The sequence below is a fragment of the Asparagus officinalis genome, chromosome 7 (genome assembly GCF_001876935.1).
Source record: "Asparagus officinalis chromosome 7, Aspof.V1, whole genome shotgun sequence".
In the NCBI taxonomy this organism is placed as follows: domain Eukaryota; kingdom Viridiplantae; phylum Streptophyta; class Magnoliopsida; order Asparagales; family Asparagaceae; genus Asparagus; species Asparagus officinalis.
Genome location: NC_033800.1, coordinates 47,293,365 through 47,305,538, shown reverse-complemented (window position 1 = coordinate 47,305,538; position 12,174 = coordinate 47,293,365). Strand labels below are relative to the sequence as shown.

Genomic DNA, 12,174 nt, shown 5'->3' with positions numbered 1-12,174 from the left:
TCAAAAAGAATCATGCTCAATTGCTCATCCCACGTATTTAGATATTATAATGGAGTTAGGTATACTTGAAACCGGCCTAGAGAACAAGTAACTCTTGCTTTGCTTAAAATCATCCGTAACATCTCTTCCACAGTCTCAAATGAAGAATCAGACAATGATAGGATTTTTATATGAATGGATTTTACTAAAATGCATTTATGGTTTTGAAGATGACTAACTACATTTGGTTTAATTATGACTAGTTATGGTGCACGATTTGCATGCGTAATACAAAACTTGAGGGAGAGTTGTAATCAAATTGTCAAGGAAACGGATATAATTTTGAATGTTTTTTCCTTGATTTTGTTTTAGACTTTTTCAAGTTTAAGGGTATTTCTTGATTTTTTTTTCCAAGAATATATTCCCATTGATTTTGTAGTGTGACAGAATTTTTGTTGATGTTTTGAGTGTGAGAGAATATTGAGATAAATGATAAATTAAATGTACCTAATTGTAATTCTACCTTTGTTGTATGTACACCCTCATTAGGGTTTGGTAGTATAGGTATATATAGGACCTTTGTAACTTTGTTCATTATTCAATAGGGTTGCGTTTGGGAACCTGGATTTGGACCCTGGATTTGGACCCTGGATTTAAAATTCAAGGTATTTCAAATTTAAATCTCTAGTTTGGATTTTTACTTAAGCTTAGATTTCAAATCAAATCATTTGAGAGATGAGAATTTGACAGCCCAAATACACAGCCTCACCCTTGGTATTTACCAAATCCCAATCCCGACTCCTCCTCTCTCTCATTTCTCAGTCCCCTCGATCCAAATCTCCTCTCTCCCCTTCTCCTCTCTCGTCGAACCCTAGATCTGATCGTCTCCCCCTTTCTCCTCTCTCCCCGTTCCATCGAAACCCTAGCTCCGCCTCCTCCTCCCCCGACGCTGTCGCGCAGGTACGCCTCCGGGAGGCGGAGGAGAGGCTGCGCGAGGCGATCCAGGAGCTCCAGCGCCACCACTCCCGGCGAGGCTCCGGCGAACACCCCGCCTGCGACCACGCCGACGAGTCCTGCATCGCCCACGCCATTGGAAACCTATGCCAGAGCTTCCTGCTCTCCTATGGAGTTAGGGTTGGGGTCGGGATCCTCCTCCGAGCGTTCAAGCTCGCCAAGCGACGGTCGTACTCGTCGATGCTTGATCTCAAGGTGTAGGCTGTCTAAAAATCACAAAAGATAGCTTATCCCCCATCAAACACCGATGATGGACGTCACAATCTGACGACTTCCAGAAGACTACAATTCGAAGACTTTCACGTAGATCGCTGAAGGTTACAATCTGACGACCTTCACGACAACCGATGAGAGCTCTACTTCAACAGCCTTCACAATCAACATCGGGAGTTACAATCTGACGACTCTCATATTCTCAAGGAGCCAAGACGAAGATTACAAGACAATGATCTTTGCAACGCTATGACAAAAAGAGATTAACACTGACCCCCGCGTCTCCAAGCTACAAGCTAAACGTGAGCGACCCTCGCGTTCGTAGGGGTCCAGCCAACACCGACCCCCGCGTTTCTAAGCTACAACAAACCAAAACACGAGTGACCCTCGCGTTCATCAATGTTCAGCCAACACCCAACTTCGCGTCTCAATTCTAAGAGGCAAAGTTGGGTTCTAAACGCCAGATTGGGCGTTTTGACTTGTTCAAACACAAGCCGAACGGCCTCAAAACCGTTATCCCACGTTCTGAGGGATTTTCGCCCACTTAGGAGCGGATTTAGAGGGCAGTTACAACCTCTTATCCCCCTATAAAAGCGAGTAAACTCAACTGAGTTCAGGGTTCGATTTTTCTTGGCTTGAATCGACCATTGAAGGGCTGGCATTTTTTCGGAGCTAAGAATTGGCAGCAACAGGGGAGATCATTGGGCGAACTTCGGAGGAGATCGGCATCACCCTTCAAGAAAGATCATCTTCAACGTTCGGCAACAGAGAGCTTTGATCCTTGGCTATTAACCGAACTTTCGGTTCAAATCAACTCTTTTTCAAGAGTTCAAACTCGATCAGAGTTATCAACTCATTAAGAGTTTTAAACTTGCCACGCAAGTTCTCCACAACGTAAAATCGTGAGGAGAAGACATCGTTCCAGTGAATCAAGACGTTCGGATAGTCAACAGAGATCAAACTCGACGCGAGCATTCGAGGGAGGCACTCCATCGCCACCGTGAAGAACCCAGTTTTAAACAAAGGAGAGAATCAAATTCATTCTCCTCTCTTTTGTAATCGGAATCCAAATTGTAATTGATTTTGAGAGAATACAAGTCAATTTTTCTTTCATTGTCTTTTTACTGCAAATTTCCCACAAACACAAGGTATGGATTTCTTTCCTCCCGTCGTTGATTTTTGTGTGGAATTTGATGCCTCTGAGGATCGATTTCTTTCTTTCTTTCTGTCATTTATTATCTTATCATAGTATTTGAAAGGCACACACAAATTCTGCTATTATAACTCAGGTGAAATTTAAAAATTAAGTAGAAGCACCAATACAACCTTGCTTTGATCTCAACAGTAGTGATTATGTTGAAATATAACACACGAAATAACACATTGAGAAGTGAAAATCAATAGGCAGTCCCTAATGGCGACAATGACGTCAATATGCTACATGTTCTCATAATCATTTAATATGATCGGAATATGTTGCTGCTTTGATTTTAACTTCGACTACTAATTAGTTATCTATCTGAGTGGCAGAGCTGGGTTTTCCCCTCCTGGGAGGGGCCAAAATACAGTTATCAATCATAGTTATCTACATTCTCGAAGAAGGCATTGTTCTTACAATAATAGTGTCTGATATCATTACTCCAAATTAACAATTAGTTGGAATCCTAAGGGCTTTCAGTTTTCAGAGTTTTATGAGGGCACACGCTGTTGCCATTAGGCATTGGAAAATTTTACAAATAGAATTAAAGGACGGAAGAGATATGGCAGTCCAATGATGGGTTTTATTAGCTAATGCAAAAACAATGATCATGAGAGGACCCTCAATGACCATTTCAGGGACTTGTTAGTGTTGAACTCCGCTATGTTTTTAAGGTAGATTTTAGGACAGTTTGAGACAATTGAGCTTGTTTTCCTTGTATCAGTTTTGGTCTCTGTGTTTCATTCTGGTGTATTCCTCCATCCAGACTACTTCCTGTATTTAACTAGTTTTTATAATAATTTGGTCTTGTGTTTGGATTTAGGCTTTCTTTTTCATGAGATGAGTTGTATTCGTCAACTTTTGGTTATGGGAGTATTACTGCATTCTATTTTGTGTTGGTCAATTAGAGGTAGATTGGTATTGCTGATACATGTTGATAAGAAAACAGTGCTTAAATTGTATGCATCTTGACTTTGGTGTTTGTACGGAAAACATAACCAAGAAAGGGAAGATTTCATAAAGGTTTTGGGGCTGATTATTCAGGAGAAGTTTACGGTGGAATGGAATCTTCCTTCTTACTTTTCATTCAACTTGAATAATCATTTCTTAGGAGTGCTTACTTCCTCCTTTCGTGAGAATGAATGAAAACGGTCCCTTTTGAATTGGAAAGGAATGATCATTTCCACCTAAGAGAGAGAGAGAGAGAGAGAGAGAGAGAGAGAAAATGAAAACGGTCCCAAATTATTTGTCTGTAGGAGAACAAGAAATGCAACATTGTCTCGTCGATTACGGGATCTCTACTAGCCAGCAGGAGACTCCTTTCATTATTTTTAGAAATGCAACATTGTCTCGTCGATTACGGGATCTCTACTAGCCAGCAGGAGACTCCTTTCATTATTTTTGCGGTTCCTACTAGCCACCAAGCACTGAAGGGCTCTATGGTTTCATATTTGATGCGCATATGACTATTTCATATTCATGTGAACGACAATATTCATTACATATCACCTTCTAATATCTATTGCATTCTGATAGATTTGATTCATAAATTTATAAAATTATGTCATGCCATCATTTAGAAATTCACACTGCAAATATATGTAATTATTGTTTTGATTCATAAAACAACATGACGGTTCATGAAATAGTCATATATACCAACAGCAAAACATACCACCTGCACTCTTCAGCGCATTCAGCATGGTCAAAGGAGTTACCCACTACGTCTAGAGTTGATTGAGAGCACGTATTGGTTATTCAAGGCTACCAGAGATCCAAGGTTTGCCTTATTTTGAACCATAAAGTTCTTATTTCATATTCCTCTTAATGAAAAATATCTTATTCTTGTTACTCTCTTGTTACTCTAGAGTTTAGCCTGTCAAGATCAATTCTTTATATGAGATTGGTTGTTTTGTTTGCTTTATTGAGTTACTGAGCTCATGTGAATTTAATATGTTACAGAGAGCTAAAGAGGCTATGCGCCTTTGGTTTCACATAAGGACTAGAAAATACAAAAGAACAGTGATGGACACTAGGGGGTTTTGAGTTAATCAGCTAATATTTTTGAGGACCTGAGATTGTTTATATTTTGGCCATTCATATGCCATTATGCCTGCAGATTCTCCTCATATATTCCCCAAATTAATTGTGTTCTAGCTTCCTCCGCGATCGATGAAACTGGCCTTCATCTTTGACCAAGTTAACTACATGAAAGACCATGACAAATCCTAATAAATACATGCAAGTACTTTCCTTATGGTTTTTATGGTTAATACATGCCAAATCACCATAATTACTCTTAATCTTTGTTTATCTATATAGTCTAAGTGGAGGATAGCTTAGTGTACATTTCAAGCTTATTTAGTATGAATTCTGACTGATTTTTTGTTTTCCATTATGCATAATTTTGTTTTGTAGCCTTTCGAAATTTTTTGGAAGACTTACTATTCATCTGCTGTGTCTTTACATTATGCAACTTGTTATGCTAATGCAGGTATCTTGATGCTGGGCGAGACATGCTGGCAAGCCTTCAGTATGGTGCAAGATGCCCATGTGGTTATTGCCATATTGCACATGTTGAGTCTCACAAACAGGATGACCACATGGAGAGCTTCTTCCTTGCTGAAACAGTAAGAATAAATATATATATTGCTGTAAAAAATGTAGTCTGCCTTCTTCATTGAATCTGCCAAAGTTAGCCTAAAGTGGAGACCTATCACATGGTTGTTACACTTGTTCTAAACTTTTATATTTCAATCACTTCAGTGAAATGATATATAATGAAAAGAAACAAGCCTTCTAGGAAAACCATCCTAAACACTATGTACACTTTGATGCTCTCCTTTTACAAGTATTTTTAGCACCATTTTGTTAATGTCATTGTGATAGAGAGTTATGTCAGTTTACTCTTATTAGGTCAGTTGTATATGCACACGACACAAATTTGAGTGACTAAGTCTCATGTATGATGTTAGGCTGAGTTGTAAAGTGTGCGCAAATGTAGTTCTGATGTTTGTTATTAAGTTGTGTATCATCTAGTGTATTGATTTCCCTAACCAATACTCTCACATGTCTCCATATGTTTGTTATTAAGTTGTGTATCATCTAGTGTATTGATTTCCCTAACCAATACTCTCACATGTCTCCATATGCTTTTATGCTTATCTTATTCAGTCTTGTGTATTGATTTCCCTAACCAATACTCTCACATGTCTCCATATGCTTTTATGCTTATCTTATTCAGTCTCACTTATCCGACATTTTTTGTTAGCTTGTTAGCTTGATTAAAAAAAAATTATTGATCTGCTCATTTTCTTTGCAGGTTTTGGGCTCATATCGTGATGGCTAATGAATTACTCTTTTGTTGCTGCGGATAGAGTTTATCATACAAGCACTTCTGAATCCTCAGTTACAATTTCTTTACATCAAGGATACTTCTCTTCTCACATGCTATTCAGTTTGTAACTCTTTGAATTTTTTCTTATTAACATTTCTCTTGGTATATCAAAGACCAAATTAACTATGTAATTGTCAAATGTACCTGCATTTGATAAGATAATAGAATTGTTACTTATTTACTCTGATATTAACTTATTCTCACTTTGAATATGTATGAAATATGAAACAAGCCTCAAATGTTTTTCAGTCTGGATATCTGTGAAATATGCAATGGTAATGTATTATTTAGATGTTTTTTTGTAAGATACTTGATATGTTTGTAGAGTTTTCTTCATTTTTATTTTGTTGAAACTCTTGCAAGTTATGGTGGGCAATGAATTTGAAAACTTAGCAAATGTAGGTATCATCGCCAAAATTACCTAAATTTGTGTTTTTTGGTTAATATTTTACACATCTCCATTGCATTTGATGTAAACAAGATGGGTTAAGAGAATAAATTTTCATCAATTTTAAATTCAAATCCATGTATAATAAAGTACCCAAACACTAGATTTTGAAATCAAAGATTTCAAATCCTTTTATTTAATAAATATATCCAAACAAAAGATTTCTTAAATCATGGATTTCAAATCCTAAATTTAAAATCTATTGATTTTAAATCAACTTTCCAAATCCAAATTCAAGTTCCCAAACGCAGCCTAGAGGAATTTCCTTCAACTTGGTATCAGAGTGCCCTAACCCTAGATCCTCCACAAAAAAAAATTACATGCAATGTCAAGACAACGATAACCCTAATGAGCAAGGCTGTGACCAAGAAAGACACACAGAGTAGACCGAAAATCAATTTTATGGCGACTATACAGTTGGAGATAGGGAAAACACAAACACCCAAAAACCTTAAGAAAGAGATAATCTAGTGGTTGGTGAAAAAGACACTCAAATGGGGATTGAGATTTAAACACTCAAGAAGGAATACGATTAATTAATTAGATAAATCGTTGTATCAAATGCTAAGTGCCAAAATTTGCGAGGAACACCTGAAGGAGCCAAGAGAGATAGCCCTATTTCAACAATATGACGATGACGACGTTCAGCAGTCCCATTTTGTTGGGAGATATGAGGGCAAAAAAGACGATTAATAATGCCCAATTTTAAAAAATACTCAGTTAATTTTCAATATTCAACACCCCCCACCCCCCACCCCCCAAAAAAATATATTATTTGTATAGATTTAAGCTTAGTGCCAAATTGTTGTTCAATCATAGCAATAAATTGGGGTTATAAGAAATACATCAGATTTTTGCATCAAAGGATAAAACCAAATATACTTCGAATAATGATCCACAAAGATAACAATATATTTATGACCATCTGACAACAAATTGGGAGTAGGTCCCCACACATCATTAAAAACCAAATCCAGTACTGAATGACTCTGAAAAGACGACAAATGAAGAGACAATTTTGATGACTTGCCAAGCTGGCAGTCAGATCAAAACAAATCTAAAGACTTGAACGAGCACGAGAGTACATTTTTATTGACCATGATGTGAAACAATTGAAATGGGGATGACCCAACTGACGATGCGACATTGCAGGAGATGTACGCTCCACCGAGAAGACCATGGGATGAAGTGAACGAAAAGGGAAGATGAAGTGAGTAAAGTCCACTCTCACTGGGGCCAGTAAGGAGGAGCTGTTTGGTAACCCGATCCTTCACAAGAAATAATCGGGGTGAAACTCAAAGAAAACATTGTTATCAGCAGAAAATTGACGAACACCAAGAATGGCTTTGGAAATAGAGGGAACGTGCAAGATATTATGCATATGAAAAGTGTTGTTTCAGTAGAAAAAATTTTGGAAACAACATTAGCAATTGAAAGTCCTCTACCACTACCAATATGAAGTGTGTCACTACCTTGATAGGCCTTGGAGTGATCAAGACCTGCAACGTCTGGGGTCACATGGTTCGTAGCTCCCTTATACGGAAACTAGAGGAATGCATTAGATTGCTGGGAGGATTCGGGACAAGCATTCGAGAGATGAGCTGTTGGTGGAGCACTCATGATGTCATGCTGATAATACTCAGGAGCACCACCACCACCAAAATTATTATTGTAGCCGCCATCATAGTTATTATTATGTTCATGACTACGTCTGCCCTAACGATTATTGCCACCATGATTGTTGTCGCGATTGCCCCGATTACTAGACTGATTATACCTAAAATTCTGTGAAGCTCTAGAAGATGACTGACCCAAGAGCATTTATTATTAATTTTTTTTTCTATGGTTATTTGCATATTTACCCCTTAAATCATGAGTATTTGTAAAAATAGTCCATAAGATCTTAGTATTTGTGAAACTACCCTTCAAACCATCAATTTTGAGGGGAAAAATACCGCTCAAATCAACAAATCAACAACTTGGTGATAAAAATTTGACAAATTTTTGATAATTTCTACAATTTAGCTTGTTAAATTTGATGATTAATTGTTTTGAGGATAATTCTTTTTCTAAAATTGATTGTTTGAGGGGTAGTCTTACAAATACTAAGATTTGGAGGGTATTTATGCAAATGCCCATGCTTTAAGGGATATATATACATATAAGCCTTGTTTTCAAATGCAAGGTCACCTTCAGAATTCTAAAAATGTGGCTCAGGATGATTTAATAAAAAAGGTTATTCTGAATATATAGTATACATAGACAGAACAAATAGGTCATACACTATTTTAAAGAAACTTAATTACGGGAAAACTATGATCAAGAAGACCCAACTCCAGAGACGCCATAGGATTGAACTTAATTATGGTGTAAGCCTCCTCCGCTTAACAAACTAAACTGACTGATAATAAATAAAAGGGCAAATAACACTAAACACCCAAGAATTTTCAGCATTTTGCAGTTCACCCCCAATAACTTTCAAAATCGTAATATACCGCCAATATATTTTGCAAAAAACCCACAACAGGTAAATTACATTAAACCCCCAATAACTTTTCAGAGGCATTTTTTATGTTTCTTGTGTGTTCTTATTTATCGGGGTTATCTACAAAGTGGAGAAACTTATTGGGGGGTTTTACGCAATTTAAAAAGTTATTGGGAGTTTAGTACGAATTTGAAAGTTATTGGGGGTTGACTGCAGAAAGCTGAAACTTCTTGGGCCCGTTATTTTACCCTCAATAAGCTAGATGCTTTTCCTTTTCAAAAAAAAATAAAAATAAAAAAATAAGCTAGATGTTTTTTCAATATACCCCTCGAAGGTTTTATATCAGAAAATACTTAAATAGGGATTGTAATGTGCTACGGTATAAATAAACAAGGAGGGCAAAATACTTCTCCAAACAGAGAAGAAACCGTTCTATTCTACGAAGTTAATTATCTCATATTTGAGGATTAAGTTGTCTTTTGTTTTTTCCATTTGATTTTTGAGATGTACGTAAGCGGCTAGAAAAGGGATCTCTTGCGAACTTTTTTATTAGATCCGAGGGCTATCATGCAATTTAATTGGACAAGGGGGTTCATACGAATAAGTCTGCAAACTAGGGTTCTTAAGAAAATTTTCCCTAAAACGAACCAGAGGTTATGCCGTTATGATCATGAAAGGAAACCATACGTTCTCCGACTCCGTTTAGGATTAGGAATCCTACATTCTGAAGGTAAACAACGACGATACATCCCGTATAAATGACCTTTGGGCTGAGTCTCAGATTATTACAGAAAAACCATCAGGAAATATATATATCTATATCTATATCTATATATATATATATAGAGAGAGAGAGAGAGAGGAGTTCCAATTATGAGTGCCTTTGGCTTTGAGCAGGCCGACAATGGGCTTCAGCTGGCTGCTGACGCAGGAAGCTACAGACTTGCAAGAGAAATCGAAGACCTCACGGATGGCCATCAGTGGCTGCCACTGAGATTGCTCCACAAGGGTACGAATCTGCAGCAGCTGGGATATTTCCAAGATGCGGCGAGAGAACACGGCAGACGTTCTGAAGGAGAAGAAGCTGATTTTGGTCCTCGATCTGGACAACACCCTCCTACACTCCGTCGAGGATGGCAGTCTCTCCTCAGAGGATGAATACCTGATCCAGTTGAGGGAATTCGTCGAAGATGATCGGGATAGGAGCGTGTTCAGATGGAGCGGCATGGTCACGAAGCTCAGGCCGCGTGTCCGTGCTTTCCTTAAACAAGCAAGCGCGATGTACGATATGTACGTGTATACAATGGGCAGCCGTGAGTATGCGTCGCAGATGACCGAGTTCCTCGACCCAGAGGGCGTTTATTTCAAGAACAAGGTCCTTTCGAGGGAAGACTGTACCGCGCCGAATCAGAAAGGGCTTGATGTTGTTCTCGGGGAGGAAAGAGCTGTGGTGATCATCGACGACAGTAGAACAGTGTGGAGGAGACACACGAGGAATCAAATTGAGATCAAAGCGTACCACTTTTTTGGCCCGAAACGCCCGATCCTTGATTTTGACGGGAATCCGTTGTCAGATACAGAGGAGCTCGAAAGCAAGCATAGTGCATTGGACAATGCTCTTGGATATCTCAAGCGTATACATTGGTTGTTTTTCCGCGGTGCACGTTATCACGATAACTCAGACGGTGATGTGAGGCGAGTTCTACTGCGTATCGCTGATGAAATGCAGCAAGAATGAAATATGGACTTTGGTGGTTAAGAGCAGAGGTTCAATATCCTGACTGATCTGTATTTTTCATTTTTTTTTTCTATTATAAAATTTTGAAAATTTTTATGAAGTTCTTCTGATGTAACTTATAGCTTTGGAAGCTATTTGGAAATGAAATTTGGTTTGAAAACTGCTGTAAGTAATCTTGATTTTTGTAATTTAGTTTTTGGATAAAGTAATATGTGCTTTTACGGACCAACTATTTCTGTATACATTTTGTTGAATGCCTCACTTTGAACCTGGTCGCAAGAACCTCCTTTAGCTAGTTTACTACTATTTTACAAACTCTTGCTTTCCACTTTACAGGTTTTGATTACTGGTCCAGTGCAATTAATGTGACATTTTCTAAACTTTGTAGGATTATTTGTTATATTTTCTCTTATTTAAATGTATGTCGTGTATACTGAAATAAGAATTACTTCCATCTCATTGAGCTCAGATGAAGATTTGTGTATATCAACGTAAATCTTGATTTGCAAATAACACCAAACATTTAACCTGTAGAAAGTCAGCAAACTTAATTTGTGAGCACTGATGGCTGGGGTTCAAATGAAATTCTGCAGATCTTTGCTGAGAGAAAAGATGATTTTATTTGTTCAGTTAACGTATTACTAGAAAATAAAAAATAATTCTTCGCACAGAAAATCGATAAGTATCTGCAGAGAATCTAAATAACTAAATATCAGATACATTATATAGATTATCTAAGTTAAGTTGCGCATTAAATCAATGAGACTTTCTTGAATATATATACCCTTCTAGCATTTTCCTAATGCAGACTTATCACAAGAAAAACTGTTTAAAACAGTATTATAAGTTGTGCAAATAATAGCACTCAATTGAAAACATCATTATGAGAGGAATTTTAGTATTATGAAATTTACAAATAATATCATAAAATCAAGGGTCTATTAGCATTAAATCTAAGTTAAGTTGAACTGATCATACTTGATGAGTTAAGACTGTAATCTCTGAATTCTTGCGCGTTATACTTGTCTTCAATTGATGTGTGTTTCTGAATGTAAACTCAGAAACTTATCACATATGGACTGCGCAAAAATGAAGCATATACTGACTTTGATTTGGGTTGATAGTGCACGCACATCTTGTTAGTCATGCCTAATGATTTTTTTGTTGTTATTAGTGGAAGTTAGTTCATATTTATTTGCTCTGCTTCACATCTGAGATTTTAATAAGAACTTTTTCGTTGCGAGTTGCCACATTTTCCTGCAGTCTACGTAAGCATTATAGACATTTTACGGGCGCTTTTCATGACAGATCTTTGTAGTTAATTTTAATGAAATATAGCTTCATCATGCATTTTACGGGGAACATTGCTCATCATCTTTGAAACTTCAACATTAAGAACCATCTTCATCTCGTTACCCGCTGTCCACCAACGTAACCGAAGTTCGTTAGATTCTAAAAAGGGAAAAATGTGTCCAGGCCCCAAAAGTGGGAACTTCGTGTGACTAGCCCCCCTGTATTTTGCTCCATGCGGAATAGCCCCAAATACGCATAGTATTTGCGACGAGGCCCCTAATTGACTTTTTTCAGAAAAAGACCCAGAGGAAGTTACGATCTTGCCCTCTGATGGGACTGAGCTGGGTTAATGTGCCCCTCACCTTTACAAGTACTCTCCCTCTCTTTCTCTCTCTTCCACCTAGCACCA

General features: G+C 37.6%; 1 protein-coding gene across 1 annotated transcript; it reads left to right on the top strand.

The window, feature by feature from the left end:
* On the top strand, positions 9,716 to 10,510 carry LOC109850526 (RNA polymerase II C-terminal domain phosphatase-like 4). The gene has a single exon (XM_020420546.1). The coding sequence runs from the start codon at positions 9,777 to 9,779 to the stop codon at positions 10,470 to 10,472; it is 696 nt and encodes a 231-aa protein (XP_020276135.1). The 5' UTR covers positions 9,716 to 9,776; the 3' UTR covers positions 10,473 to 10,510.